At 38.9% G+C, this 16439-nt stretch overlaps 1 protein-coding gene across 7 annotated transcripts in view; it reads right to left on the reverse strand.

Annotated features, from left to right (window-relative positions):
- Positions 1–6212: 6212 nt before the first annotated feature.
- Positions 6213–16439, reverse strand: part of LOC141441291 (transcription factor hamlet-like) — a 165330-nt gene continuing 155103 nt past the window's right edge. For 6 of the 7 annotated variants that reach the window (XM_074105968.1, XM_074105967.1, XM_074105973.1 and 3 more), the window contains 3 exons: positions 11294–11450; positions 10392–10562; positions 6213–9542 (listed from right to left, as the gene is read on the reverse strand). In XM_074105968.1, coding sequence (XP_073962069.1) covers positions 7794–9542; positions 10392–10562; positions 11294–11450 — 2077 coding nt within the window. In that variant the 3' untranslated portion in view covers positions 6213–7793. The remainder of the gene's footprint in view (positions 9543–10391; positions 10563–11293; positions 11451–16439) is intronic. The other variant, XM_074105969.1, reaches the window with a different exon arrangement.

The following is a 16439-nucleotide window of genomic DNA, read 5'->3' on the forward strand; positions in this document are numbered from 1 at the left end:
ATATAACCTAATATTATGATTTCACAAGTAGGTATGTATGTTTTTAGAGCTTCAAAAGGAAAACATGGAATGCCGGTAGTTCTGATCATGACCAACTATTTTTGCGATAACAAATGTAATGTTGCAAAGTAGGTTGCAAGGTTTGACGAATCCTTAAGAATCTTTCATATTGACCTGCCCTAATTTAAAAAGTTCAGGTCACCAGCACTCATTTAAAATTAATGGCATAATTTGCTCCAGTCTATGGTCCAAAAATCTTGTTTGGCTTAGTAAATAAATTGTCGATAGTGTACTTAAAGAATTTATTGTAAGTTAGGATCGGAATTTTTCAATACGTGAATCCGACTCCCACTTCGCTAGTTTTTTACGCTTATGAACTAACAAAAAAGGTTTCAAACCCGGTGGTCTAAATCTCAAATTTAACAGATCCACCACATCTCAAACCGGTTTTCCTAAAGCCATTTTTGATATTAATAACGAAAGACTTTGCTCTCCCATTAAATTAACTAACAGGTATTGATCCGATTCCATACATATGCTGTGTACAGTAAGAGAGCGCTCTCATTTTACCAGTTCGTACCATAAGGAGAAATAATTACGGGTAATTATTTTTTAATTTAGCCGTGACAAAAAATGGAACGATTTTCCCGCGCGCCGCGAGATCGGGTCGCAGCGCCCGACGCCCTTAACGACACCAAAGCTAAATCAATTTCCTGGCATTTTGTCACATTAGTGAAGCGATATTGGAATACACCGCGTTCCCGTTCACATGCGCCCGCTGAAAAACGTACGTCAGTGAAAAGATAATGAAGTTCTTAACGACGACTGACGGACAGAAGGGAGATTTATTGCAGTACTAATGGCTCGCGGTTCGGATGAAAAAATAAGTAAAGTAACAAGTCGAAATTGTATTTAATTGCACGGGCTCGGAACAAGAATCACGTCCAGAGCACGTCACGACCTAGCTGTGTGAACTTTCTTCCATTGGGTTACGGTTTCGAATCGATGGGTGAATTCCCTCTCGAACCAGTTCTGCACATGTGCAAAAGAATAAGAGTGAATAAGTGCAGGCGATTGCATTCTACTGCCGAACTTAATTTTTGATTCCTCCTCTGACTCAATTTGGGTTACGTTTTATCTTTAATAGGTGCAAGTCGATAATTTTAATGAGAAAGGCGGTAATGAGAATGGCAATTCCTGTAACGTTTTATGTAAGTACCTATACGTTGCCTGAGAACCACAACGTTTGTCTTGCTTAAATCCATATTTTTAACAATGAGTAAATTTTTGAGGCTAAGACTCAAGTCAGTTTTCTGGGTGATTCAAAATCTAAAGTAAGTAGAGCGATATTTTTATGCGAGTGCAATACACCGGCTATATGATTTTGAACAGCGAGCGCTTTGTATTAAAAAAAAAATCTGATTAGAATTACGCTATTCTTTCTAGAAATTGGTAAAATGCAGTTACTGCAGGGTTGGATTCATCATTTTGTAGAGTAGATGTAGGTATGATGAAGAGCGCCCTGCCCCACGCGCTGCCTTCTAAAGGAGCCTAATTTAGCTGCGGCCACATTTCCGTATAACATTACTGGCTAATGGGACACATTTCTCGGGTGTATGTGATTGTGCAAGGCTGTGGCGCCGGGTGTAGAGGACGGACAATGGCCGCGGTGTCAAGTTAATTTACGCTTGAGCTACATGGAACTAGTCTTATTTTTGGTTTTTACACATTATACAGGACTTCAAATATCGTTGTGAATTGGTAACGATATGCTTTGCAAAAAGAGTGTTGGTGTGAAAAGTACTGGCTTCGGAACATCTGTAGGGCTACTACGAAATTCGAAAATCGAAGTTCGTATCGTACCGTCCCGCTGACGCTAATATTATTTCATACGAGAGTGAGAAAGACGATACGATTCGAACTTCAATTTTCGAATTTAGTATTAGCCCTACTGGTATTGGACTGGTATCTAAAATTAGGGAGGTACAGGTATGGTTTCGTCTAGCGGAAATCCGTCCCGTGGCCGCTTTAATCTGTCATCTTTTTCCATGTGTGTCGCAATAGGCATTTCCAGCCACTCGTGATAAATCGTTAGTCCGTTTCGCGAACTGAAAGAAAGAAAGAAACATTTATTCGTGACAAACATAACAACAATAAATATATATATATATATAGTTTCATGTATGGCACGAAATGGTCCCAAATCAGCAATCTACCGGTCTTGCGAACAGCGCTGGTCTTCCTTTGGGACCATCGGGGTCATCATACATTAAAAAAAATGACATCATAAAATACAGTGAGACCGATAAAGTTTTCACTTAAAAAGCTTAAAAAAAAAACTCAATATGAAATTGTTACCTATATTGTAGAGCCGAGCCAAGCCAACTCTGCAGAGAATAATATGGCAACACTGCGAATGTAACGCATATTATGTACGTGATTTGACGCTGCTTTTTCACATGCCTGCCTTGTCCGTGGTCTCCACTCCAACACTCTTCTCGCCGTTTTCCGTCAGAACGTTTTTTTATGTCTAAGTTTTACTACAATCATTGGGTCAATGTATAAACAATATTTATAAATAAGTATTGTAATGTGGACTAGTAAAATAAGTATTAGAACAAGTGTAGTAACTCATAAACTAAAGTAATCAATCGTTGAGGCTCAAGAATCTCAGGGTTAAGCTGGTCTCGTTTGACAGTGCCCGTAAATCTATGATTTTTATTATCTTATGAGTTATGACTAACTGACATGCTGATTATTGTTTGCCGGATATCAGGAACGCCCTTGGTAAAAGACATTTTAATGTAAATTTAATATTTTACGATAGGTATTTGTACCTAAGATTGTTTTTTTTTAATCTTTTTGTTTTTTTTTTATTTCAATTTCAATTTTTTTACTTTTACGGTCATCCCGTAAAACCTAAATTGAAAATACAAACTGACATATAGATGCACAGAAAAACCAGAAAATGCATTCTGAATAATGCTTATGCATTCTGGTTTTTCTGTGCATCTATATTTCAGTTTGTATTTTCAATTTATTTGTACCTAGTTCATGTAGCAGGCTGAGAGCTGTATACATGGTGTTAATTAAATAACTGAAAACCTCAGACTCCCCAAAAATATTTCTTCATTTTAAGTTAGTTGATTGCATTTATTTTTGTATACCTTCATTATTCTAAAAGATATTCGTGTGTTTTGCTAAGTCAGTAATTCTACTTCATGTCTAACTCTACACTCATGATTTTGACATTTTTAAAAGAAAACGGCCAGTATTAAATTATCGAAATAGTATGCAACCTCGCTAAAATATTTAATTTGCGCCTGTTGCAGTCGTAACTTTTAGACGGGGCACAATAGAAAAAGGGGTTTAAAAACACAAACTAATTTAAAACAAAGTGTAATCGATTCTACACTCAATTCTGAGCAAACTACTTTCTGGTTTATAGTTCTTTAAGTAACACCTCCTTGTATACCTACGCCAATTCAGGTTTAGGGAATTAATGACTGAAAACTGAACAAAAAATAATGCACCTAAAAAAGTTTTAAAATATATAGTTACCCATTAACTTAAGTTAGTCACCAATATTTATTAAATTGTTATAAAGTTTTCACTTTCAAAAAAAAAGTCTAATTATGTTCATTAGAACTTACACTTTCTGCTGTTATAATACATGATCGTATGGAATAGATATAACCTCTCTATAATATTATAGTACGGGGGGCAGCTACATTTAATAAGTACCTAATTTGCAAAATTAAATTAAAACAAAAATAATCAAATTTTCCATATAAACCCTGCTTTTGCGACGGAGTGGGCAGCTTCGCGACTTATGTCGCGATAGTGTCGGGAGGTTCCCGCAGAGCAAGGACCTTATTCTGTCGGTTGATTTTACTATCACATTCTCAGTAGGTAGGTATGTGCAGCTTTCATATCATGTCTTTTTAGGGTTCCGGAGCCAAAATGGCAAAAACGGAACCCTTATAGTTTCGCCATGTCTGTCTGTCTGTCTGTCCGTCCGCGGCTTTGCTCAAGGACTGTCAATGCTAGAAAGCTGTAATTTTGCACGAATATATATGTTAACTATGCCGACAAAATGGTACAATAAAAAATCCCCCCCCCTCTAAAATCTAAACCGGTGGGCGGATTTTTTTTTTTTAATTCAGGATTGTAGTAAGTATATCATATTTACAAGGAAAACTATAACGGCTAGGTTTGCTTGAGAATTATTAGTAGTTTAAGAGTAAATAGCAGCCTAAGGTATAAAATATACCTAAACTTGGAAGATTCCGTATAGAATACGAAATCCTTAGAAAATATTTCTTAATTTTTTCGTAATGGCTACGGAACCCTATTTTGGGCGTGTCGGACACGCTCTTAGCCGGTTTTTTATAAATTATAAACATTTGACTGTTTTTCTTTTCGTTTAATGTACACATAGTATGCATTAGGTATATATATACCATCATAAACCCCGGTTCTAGGGTAAATAAATAATAAATAAATAAAATAAACCCATTAATTTCGGGAAACTTGGCCCGAAAAAAAAAAGATGTTCAAGCGGGCTACAATATCGTGGCAGATGCTTTACTAAAATTTTATGAAAATTCTAACAATCACGAGCACGAGAAAAAGAATCAGATAAAATTCGTTTTTAAGTAATGATTATTCATTTATGCGACATTGTATTATTATCTTACCAATAAATATGTATTATAAATGCAAAAGTTACTCCGTCTATTTGTCTCTCCAAGTATCTGTTACCTCTTCCCGCTAAAATCTCTGAAACAATTTAGATGAAAATTATCATATTATGAAGTTAGTTTCAGACTGGGATAGGATTGTTTTTAGACCGGAAAATTCCATAGTTCTCGCGGGAAAGCGATAAACGAATTCTTTACAGACGGAGTCACAAGAAACACCTAGTTATTTTTATGATATTTCACGACCAGATGTGATTCTTCAAACAGACAAGCCCTATTTCTATAGCATTTTAATGTATCGTACAACTGTGTTACAAATTAGTCGTTCCTATTTCTAAAGGCGTCAAGGCGAAGGAAGTTTAATCCAGATAAGCACTATACCATTATCCAAACGCCAATTTAATTAGGATGAATAAAGAGCCTAGTTCTTTGTCCTAGACAATGAGGCGTGTCACGTCGATCGCCCACTTATTCCGCCATTATAGGGTACGCGCGCGCGCAGGGCAAGCGGCCGCTCGATAATGAGACGTAATTGCCTTATCGACGCCCTCGCTGCGTCCTTGCTTTCACTGATAACGCCGGCCTTCTTATATAATACTCGATTGAGATCATCAACTCGTAAATGTCAATATTTTGAACCTTTTGCACCAGTTTGTGACAGGAGAAATCGATCAGACACAGATTAAGTTCAAGGGACATGGTTTTTTGGAATTCAATGTTTCACTACTGAATTACGTTTACTTTTTGGGCTTACATAAAAATTTTCACCGACTTCAATGGATTGTTGTGACAGCAGCTTTAAATGGTCAACACACCCTCTTATTACCTTGATATATCGTAGGAAGGTAATTTATTCGAGCGTTCATTTTATTGATTTTCGTGGGCACATTTTTGTTAACATGGTAGAGGATTCCGTCACAGTTTCCAGGTTATCCAGTAGAACGATTAACCCAATTTGGTCCCAAAGGAAGACCAGCACCGTTCGCAAGACCGGCAGATTGCTGATTTGGGACCATTTCGTGACATGAATAACTATTTTTTTTCTTTATTTTTTTTAATCTATTCTCGTGTTGTCACGAATAAATGTTTCCTTTCTTTCTTTCTTTTCTATTAATGTACGCATCCTCACATAAATTTGTTCCCTATATATATTTTAGCAGCTTACATAGCGTTCCTTCATCTACTTACGTCAAGTCAAGTACCGCTATTCTTTGTCTCTATCTTCGGCGTGGATGTTCCGGATGGTTGCCCATTCAAACATAGGTACGTATTATATCTCGCGGATGATGGCAAATGTTTGTCATTCCTTTTTTCCAACAAAACCCGTTCAGAGGTTGCTGTATTTACTTTTAGTACAATCAAGGGCACGAACAAGCTGGAAGCAACTTTATCCGGTACCGGGTCGTTTTGAAGGACAACCACTGACGCATTCCATTATACATCAACTAGAAGGAAAGGATAATTAAACTTAAAGCAATCAAAGACGCCTCGATACGTTGTACTGTTTTATTTTCAATGAGATACAATATTCACGTTCTGCGTGTAATTGAACTTTGAATTAAATAATGTAGGTACAAGTGTCTTAGTTGTTAGCATTTATAGATAATAATTAGGTATTATTTGTGACGCTAAGTCCTTAAAAATATAACTAGTGCATCGAAGTGATATGAAAATAGTACAAAATTGTACTATTGAATACAAACAACTATCTACTTTATAAGTACTTCATTGCTTTAGACATGCAAATAACGTATGCATTTGAGAGATGCGTCGACAAGCATCGAAAAATTATTTACTGTGTATGTACCTAAACAACTATACATTTGTATACCTATCTACAATTAGATGCAATAATATCGTGCAACGTATATACTTTGACCAGTGATACATTATGGCCCGCAGAAGTGATGTGCATTTGGTTTAAAAAGTCTAATCTTAATAAATTGGTGTATATAATGAAAAATAATTATTACATTTATTATATATCAATTATAGACTATCTTTGTTTAACATAATACGAAGTTTATCGCGCTATCATTTGGACCCACTGGATCAAAATATTTACGTTGCGGTAGCAGTTCCGATGCGACTATATTGAATGTATCTTAATTATTATTTGCTATGAGCTAACAATTATTTTACAAGTTCCATAACCCTACAGTTTGTAAGTGAATTATATAGTATCTAAACGTTTGAGCGTCGACTCTAATGAAACACATGATATGCTTTCAACGTTTCAATTTTATATATACAGTAACTGTGTAAATAACAATTTAACAAAATATTTCAAGGGATTTGCAACTATTCACGAATCTACTTAATAATATAACAATATTCTACATAATTTGATAGTGCCAATTTATATTACTCTATAATCCCTTCGTTTAAACCGAATAGTAAACAATTTTTTCTATAATTACGAAAGCTTTGGTAGGTTCTTGACTAAACGAGAAAATCCGAACGCGATTCTGACCTAATTTCACCCATTAATTTATACATTAGTTTGTAATTACAAAATGATGTCTCTTAACGTAGTTAAATCTTTACTTACAAGCAAGGTGCAAACCGATACATGAAATAAAGTAATATTAAAAAAAACTTTAACCTCTATATTACATTTTTTAACAAACTACATTAATATTAATATGCATAACTTAGTCTAACAATCGGCTGTGGAAAAATATATACAGTTCGTAAAGTAAGATATATCAATCTTAGATCACAAGATGTAAACTAGGAACGATTATTTGAAGTAATTTTATCGCGTCAAATGATTAAACTCTAATATAAAGTGAAGAACACGAATGCTCTCGCAATAACCGACCAAACAGTATGCGTTGTCATGATAAGTTATATGTATTTCACTAGCTACAAGAATGAAATATGTTTGTAATAATTAAATTTAATAAATCAGTTACGATAAGTATTACTCTCAGTGCACTATAGAGAGACGTGACAGTACGTAGTGGAACACCCGCTCCATGACTCGGGGCTCGCGGCCGCGGCTCGCACCGGCGCCCTCGAGGGTGGACGCTAGTCGAACGGCTGCGGCCACAGCGGCGGCGGAGGCGGTAGCGGGTACGCCGACGGCTATGTGGATATGGCGAGGACGGAAGGACGGTGCGGCGCGTGCGGGGAAGCGGCGGGCGGCGAGCGCGCGCCCGGCGAGCACGTCACTTTGCCCATAAACGACCGGATGTCATCAAAGTACGTGTCCTCGCGCTCAGTGTCCGCAGAACTGGGCGAATCCCCGCCCTCGGCCTCGTGCTTCTTCAGGTGACGGTCGAGGTTTGTCTGCTGCCCGAAACACCTATCGCACAACGGACATCTGAACGGTCGTTCCTTGTTGTGTATGTTCCTGACGTGTCGCTGCAGATTAGACGAAATGGAGAACGAACGCTCGCAGTACTTACATTTGTACGGCTGTTCCCCGGTGTGGGTGCGGAGGTGGCGAGTCAGGTTGGCGCTGCGCGGAAACACTTTTCCGCAGAACTTACAGGCGTAACGGTCTCGGAGCTTCCCCGATCCGGCGCTCAGTTCGCGAAATTTTGCATAAGCGCTCGGTTGCCTGTCAGGGCCATCCGTACCGAGAAGAGGGGATAAAAAATTAAAGGGAGTCGGAACATAGGGTGATGAATTCAAAATCGAATCGGAGGCTGAGTGAAAGGGAGGAAATCTGGGGCGATACATGGCATCGATGAGACTATTGTTATGCTGCGGGTGGACGGGCATCGGGAACGCTAGCGGCGGTGACACTAGCTGAGGAGGGGAATTCTCTCTCTTTGGCTCTACTCCCTCCACATCGATATCCGTGGTTTCGTTCTCAGGTGTTTTACTGTCCCTCTCCAATGGGCTTTCGGGAGGAGAATACGATTTAACCGACGAGTTCCGAAAGGAACGATCGTCCATATCAGCTTCAGAATCCTTGTCGCTTTGCTTTCGGGATACAGATAAATCGAGAGGCTGGTCTCCTTCGTCTTTCTTCATTTCTACCTCCGAATCAGAGTAGTCTGAATTTTTGTCGTCGTCGTTTCTGTCGTTCTTGGATAAATCAGTGGGAAATGGAGATATTGACTTATTTCCAGAAATAGTGTTATTGTTGAGTTTAAGTGAAAAGTTGAATGGTGATTTGCGATGTTTGGAATCATCCCTAGCAAAGTTGTATGGAACGATGGGTGTTGTCATGTTCATGACTGGTGAAGGACGTTGGTGCAAGGACACTTCTTCAACCGAAGGGGGAGACTGTTTTACAGTTAGGCTGTGTGATTTGCTTGGAGTCATCCTGTCACCAGTATCGCTATCCCTCTTGTTGCAATCATAGTCCATATCCTTATTTTTCTTCATTATATCCTCCAGGGAAGTCGAGCTATCCATGCTTTTGACAGACAAACGGCCTTCTTGTTGCTTTGACAACAAACTTGCATTTGACATGGCCAAATCATGTTCCATAGCAGCAAGTCTTGCTCCTTGAACATTGAACAAAAGTGGATTCAAAAATTCCGGAGGGCATGCGGCTGCGGCTGCCGAAAACAGAGCTGGATAATGAGCAAAGGTGTTGTACGGAAGTGACAGACCCGGTCCTCTGTACAAAGGAAACGGATTTGGATTTCCAGGTGTATTCATCCCGACATTCGGTAGAGTAGGCATTTGGGAGAGCCCCTGTGGCATTTGGCCTCGCAAATTGACGTTGGCGGCGCTGGCGGTATCACAGAACCTCTTGTGTTTAGTAAGAGATGCGTAAGAGTTGAAGGAGTTGCCACATTTCCCGCACTCCACGAGGGCTCTGCAGGCGACGTGCATTCGTTTGTGCCGGCACAGGTTTGAGAATTGTGTATAGGACTGAAACAATACAAAAAATGCTAATAAAATAAATATTAGGCTGACGTTTACAAGTTACTAGATAATTTAAAATACGAGTATTAAGCTCAATAGTACATTGTGTCTTAAGGGCGGTAAATAAGGAATTACGAACGAGAGTCTATTAGAAGCCTGAAGTCGATGTTCGTAATTCTAGTACCGCCCGTGCGACATACAATGATTTTCATCACATTTGCGAGTAAAATTGTATATTTGTAAAAGAAAAACTAAAAATTGCCGATACCGCTGATTGCGCTCTTGGCGCCAGCTAACACCCCCCCCCTCACGGAGCAGCAGCAGGCCATGCAGTAACAAACTCATTTTCGCCCGACCTTGGGCTTCATGGCATGAAAATTAGTCGAGGGTTTTATTTGGGGGGTTGCATCCAAGGTAGCCTGCATGTTACGACACTGTTTACGAGCAAGTGTGATGAAAAATAATTGAGTGAATTTTATTACTCGTAGGAAATTTAACGCTCAGACACTACCCATGAAAAATTATACACATGTAGTGCCATATATATTCTGGCTTACGTCTTGCTCAAAGTGTTCTTACTATTGCTGAGTTCCGCGTAATAACTTTATTTATAAAGAAATTTGATTAGAAAAGTAGAAAATAAAAAACCGACGGGATGTATGTATGTATCTTCTTCTGACTTCTTCTGACTGATGTATACGGCAGTAGCTTAGATAGTTATTGGAATATTTGTTACTTCCTAATTGATTATGTTAGTTATGGAATAAATGTTTCTTATTCTTATATACTTACCGATACTAATCAGAAGTGTGACGAAAGACGTAATTTTAGCAGTTAAAATTACCACACACTCACCTTAAAGCACACTTTGCACTGGAAAGGCTTGACACTGGAATGTATGTGCGTGTGCTGCTTGAGGCCTGAAGATGTTGCGAAGGTCTTGCCGCACTCTGGGCAGGCGTGGCTGCGAGCGCCGACGTGCTGCGCGCGAATGTGGCGCTGGAGGTTGGAAGGATCGGTAAATACCTGAAATAACATCAGGTTTCGGAACGGGTGAAATGACGTTAAAGATTGGACGAGGAAGCTTAGTGAATCAAGCGTGGTGCCGAACTGTCGAAAGTTTCGACTTTTATTCTGACTGCAACTAAAGTGGCAAATCATGATCACGAATATGAGCCACGCAGCCGGGCATAGGCTAACCGTACAGTTTATTTTCAAAGCTGCAAGTGTAGTTTTCAGTTTTGTTGCAGTCATTGTACAGTCCGCTTATGAAAGTTCCATACAGTCATGTACAAATATTTTGTCACTAAAGTTATTACAACTGTCAACAGTTTGGCGATCATCACTAAACATCCCCATTGCGTCGGTTTGATTTGAGTGAACATTGTTACATTGAATAAAATGCATGGTTAACTTGAAAGATTAATAGTATCAAAACTTTTCGTATCGTAGAACCCTACCGAAACCATAAGTCATTTCTTTGTGAATTTGAATTATAAAAGGAGACAATAATTTCATTGAGATCTGGACTGAGACTGGACGCCCTTGTAACAAACAACTTTTCAAACCTGTTATATTTTATTTGTAAGCTGAGGAGACTTTTGTAGATATCTAATAATACTGTTGTTGGTACAGTCACTGTTGATCACAATTCCAATGTTATCATCGTTCCATCTCTGAATGAAGGTCTGACTTCGAAAAAGTCCAAAAGATGCTAAAACTATTCGTATATAAAGTCAATAAAAGTCAATCCACACCTTTGGGCAATTCTCGCAGGGGTATTTCCTGATGTCGGTGTGCGCGAGCGCGCGGTGTCGCAGCAGCAGTGCGCGGGAGCAGTACGCACGGTTGCAAAGCTCGCAGTGGAACGCCGCCGCTTGCTGGGCGTGCGACTGAATCAAGTGCCGGTCGAGGCTGGAAGAGAAAAGCTTTTTTTTTCAAGACTGTTATAAATTATGTATAATCTATAAATAATAGAATAGAATGTTTCATTTGTTGAACGTAGATTACAAAGATCTTAAGAAATAAGGAGATGCACTACGTTCTGCCGTTAGGTGTACAAATATTATTGTTTTTTATTCAAATGAATAAGTAGATTATGTCTTTGTTTTATTTCATGGCAATGTGATAGATATGAAAGATGTGATAGAATCTGCCTTGTGGATACAAGTTCGGAAAACGTACATAGGTACTTGTGTTTCATTAAAATAACTTGTTCATGTCTTTACGAGCTCATCTGCCAGAGCTTAGAAAGATTTCCATTTAAATGAACTATTAAATATTACTACTGCGATCTTAAGCCTTATTTCACATTCAAAATGAATTAATCCGATACTCGTACCACCAACGTCTCCATTAGAAAGTGAAAAGATTAGCTAACGAACTAGACTAAGTAAAACCAGCAAGTGGACTAAGATATAACTGCAGGAAAACAGCGACGATAACATCTGTACTGTGGCATCGGGATCGCCTACGCGGAGATCGCTCCGAACCAGGTGTGCATAACTCAAACGTGTTCTCGTCCAATGTTATGGATTTATACGAGTACGTATTTGCTATGATTTCGATTGTATCTGCGTATTATGATATGGATATACTTATGGTATAAAATATATAGGAGAAGTAGCCTCCATCATCATCATCATATCAACCACAGGACGTCCACTGTTGGACATAGGCCTCCCTCATAAACCTCCAGTTGCTTCTGTTGGAAGCTTCCTGCATCCACCGTGAGCCCGCGGCTTTAATCAGGTCTTCCGCCCATCTCGTTGGTGGACGTCCTACGCTGCGCATGCCGATCTGCGGTTTTCATTTGAGAACTTTTCAGCCCCATCGACCGTCTATTCGCCGTTCTATGTATTGTATAAATATATGGCTGCTCAGTGCCACTTCAACGAGCTAATTCGCTAAGTAACTGATAAGTCTAGCCTTGTCATTATATGATTATCAAGTCTTTAGGAAGTCTTATATTGCACGAAAAACAGAACACTATTATTACGAACTATAAGCTAAAACGTTTAGCTCTTCGACTCAATAAATTCTCCAGGTAGTTAACGAGTTTCCGACATCGCAAATCGAGGGTCAAGAAAATCCTGTTATATTGCTGTCATGATTGGCTGTCATGTCATGAAAACCGTATATAATATTACAAAAATAGTCACCCAAGTCTCCTTGGCAGTAACTGGTCCACCGCACGCAACCCTTTGCCTCCGGCGTTTTCTAACGCACCTGCTGTGCTGAATTAAGGCTTTTAACGTGAGTAACGATTACATCGCTGCTTTTGTTTGAAAAAAAATACAAAAGCATTTGTGACAGCAGAATGCTATGCAATCCTGTTTACTAGCGTTACCATTGTTACGATGACAAGATGCGTATTCACTCTCGCAGTTGCCGGACCGCCGGTGCGCCGTCTATCTTTTAATTAATCTCGGAAATAGAATCTACCGTCAGTAAAGGTCCGTCGGTCGGTTACGTAGAGCAGTACTAGTGTTACCTGTTGCAAATGTTTGATCCTTGGGAACAGCAGAGAAATCAAATTACGCTAACGTTAAAATACGGGTCACACTCATATTAACAGTCGAGATATGTCCAACATGTTCCGAACCAATCCGTGGTTTCTTCACGCGGTTTACGGTCAGCTTTCTGTTCGAGCTCGCCTTAAGAAGCAACTAAAAATTGGTTCGAAACATTTCCGTCTTATATCGATTACTAAGTACCAGTTTATCTATTTTAATAATTATGTCTATGTCTCAGAGTAGTTTAAATCAAATAAATATTGAGATTTTCTCTAGCCAAAGCTAGAAGAGACACAAATTTTCCATAAATACCGTTCATTTAAGTACTGATATGCAACGTGACAGCTAGCAACGGTAGTAGCCTTGCAAGTGCCGCCCGGACCAGTCAGATACAACGACTAGCCCCAGGCTCCGCTTGCAACACTCCTATCAGCGCGGGCGATCTTCGGCGGCGTATTTTTTTATTATCATTACAAACGCGCAGCAACATCTAAGTAAACGGTTCTAACAGAGATCGATTGTGTTCCTCTTAATAGCATATTGCGTAATTGTAGGCAGTTACAATTGAAAGTGTGCCGATTTTTTTTCGGTACGTTTAAAGATTGGAATGCAACAATTGATCTATTAGCTAGAGGTGCCCTGTAGAGAACGAGCCTCGATGACAAAAAGCTTATTAAGTTTTTAACAATGATTGCTCTGTGGAGAGCGAAAACGTAATTATTGGACACGGCTCATGGAATGTTATGTATGAGATGTCTGAGAGTACATAAGACAAAAATGATTTGTTGATTTTTATTCAGTCGACTAATAACTGACGTACCTTTGCCTACAAGATAAACTTTGAGAAGAGGACAAATTAGTTTCTATGTCTTCGTCAGCAGAAAACACGGATTCGAGATAAAATGTCGTAAAAACAAAACGCAAATTAGGTTCGAACACACTGTAGGATGTTGAGATTGTGATCGTAGGGGCAATCTACATGTTCACGAATTGATAACATCCAATGAACAACTTTCATTCAAAGTCGATCCATTAAGCTCCACCCACACCAGCCACTGATACCTGATGTGAATCTAAAATGCTGCTAAGCATTTCATTTTGAATATCGTTTTGCATACATTTTCAACCGAATATAGAAGCACGAAGAAAGTCAGTTAGTCAGTTAGTTTTTCGTTATTTCAAAACTATATTGCACTGCGCTACCTAATGAATAAGAATTCTCACATAGGTACTCGTAGTTGTGTATTACATAGTGGGTACATACATAGCGTACTATAGACGTGTTCGTTACGATTTTTTTTTTATTTGTAAATTCATTCATTTTATTTATTTATTTCGATTTGATTTGTTATTTTTTTTGTTAAATGTGATTTTTTTAATTTTAATTTTATTTACTTTGATTTGTTCTATTTATTTGTTTTTAATTGTGTAGGTATCTATGGACTTGCGTTTGGAATAGCCATATAGCACGGAGAACAGATAGTCGCTGGGGCCGAAAGGTTTTCGAGTGGAGACTGCAGATCGGCAAGCGCAGCGTAAGACGTCCACCAACGAGATAGACGAATGACCTGGTTAAAGTCGTGGGTTCACGGTGGATGCAAACCGCTTCCAACCGAGGCAACTGGAGGTCGATGGGGGAGGCCTATGTCCAACAAATATGGCTGATATGATGATGATGATGATGATGATGATGATGATATATAAAACTAACATTAAGAATGTGTAGTATATAGTAACGTTTACTTTAATATCGGAAGAGCCGGGTAAAAAAGTTGTAGTCCATTTAGTATGCAACATCTTAGCGGCACAGTAGACTAATGATGTACCGACGATCGTGCTTACATTTTAATAATCGATTGTAGATCCAAAGCGCTAACAATCGATTGAGAAATTCCTTGGGCCAGTCTACGATGGCTGACGAGATAACACAAATATTACCAATGTGTTCCTATTTGTATACGAAATTAATACTAGCTCATTCATAAGCTTCATTAATACAAAGATACTTACGTTGTAGTTTAAAATATTGATGCTTGGTTCGGTTAGGAGCTTAATTCACACTTTCTGTTTGTATTAAAAATTAAAATATGCTTAACCATTTATTTTTAATCTTTTATATATTTTTTTACCACAGAACGGCCAACGATGACAAAGCGGACCAAGAAGTACCTAGATGGCAGGTCGATTTAGACACACACGTTTTCTGGTCATTCCAAAAGTGCTGGTAATTAAAAAAACTCGTAAAACAGCCCTTCGCGACCTACTTACAGAATAAGTGTTTCGATTTATCAAAAAAAAACATCTATCGTCCAATCATTGCACAAAAGAGAGCCAATCACAAACGAATAATGCGTAATGTCGGTGCGCCTGCGCAAGAGCTACCATAGATCAGATATCGATTCAAGGTGTGACAGGTCTGATGATTCCAATTGTGACGGCCGTGATGAAAGCAAGAGTGGAAGAGAGATTCGATAAGAGATAACAATGGAGGCTGGCGTAACGCATGATGTATCACGTTCCAACGGGTATTAGGGACATACGTGACATTATAATTTTACGCCTACTGACGCATTATGGCCAGAACACTTAACTAAGATAGCACTGATATTAGCATTAGCGCGTCAAACCAGGTTAAGAAACAGCGATAAAAGCTAATGGAATAATTTAAGAAGGATAATCAAGTGAGGAGAATCTTTAAATTACGTCATGGTGACTTAGAAGTCACTATGCATCTACATACAAGTAGGTACGCTAGGATTAGTAGTATTTTTTGTGCAAGTTTAGTCCTGTGGCCCATTTCACGTAACTACAATTTACAAGCGGTTGTCTCTTTTCAATGCATACTGTTAAACAAAGACTACCACTTTCAATTGTAACATGTAGCTTCGAGAAATAGGGCACTGACGTAATTTTTGGGCATAATCAAGAGAACCTTCGCCCATCGACACCCATAACATAAGTTGAGTCACGGATGCGTTTCCGGCCCTTGAATTTATAATACTTATTTATTTACGACATACGATATACGACAGAAAGAGAGGAAAGTTGTAGGTTGATATGTCATATTATTGTCATATTAATTTGGCGGGTAGCCAAGCTGAAGTGGCAATGGGCTGGTCACGTTGCCCGAAAAACAGACTCGTGGTGCAAGGCTTTACTAGAATGGAGGCCGTGGGGTGCAAGAGACCGGTTGGAAGACCACAGATGCGTTGGAGTAACTGGATGAGTTGCGGGCAGTAACTGGATGCAGACGGCTCAGAATAGAGCGACGTGGAGAAAGCTGAAGGAGGAAAAAATAAAAGACAACAAGAGAAAGTAATTCCGAAAGATGATGGTTTAAACAAGGGCAATAAAATTAAGGACATGGAAAAATAATCGATCTCCCGAT

This window comes from Choristoneura fumiferana, chromosome 23, assembly GCF_025370935.1.
Source record: "Choristoneura fumiferana chromosome 23, NRCan_CFum_1, whole genome shotgun sequence".
Classification (NCBI taxonomy): domain Eukaryota; kingdom Metazoa; phylum Arthropoda; class Insecta; order Lepidoptera; family Tortricidae; genus Choristoneura; species Choristoneura fumiferana.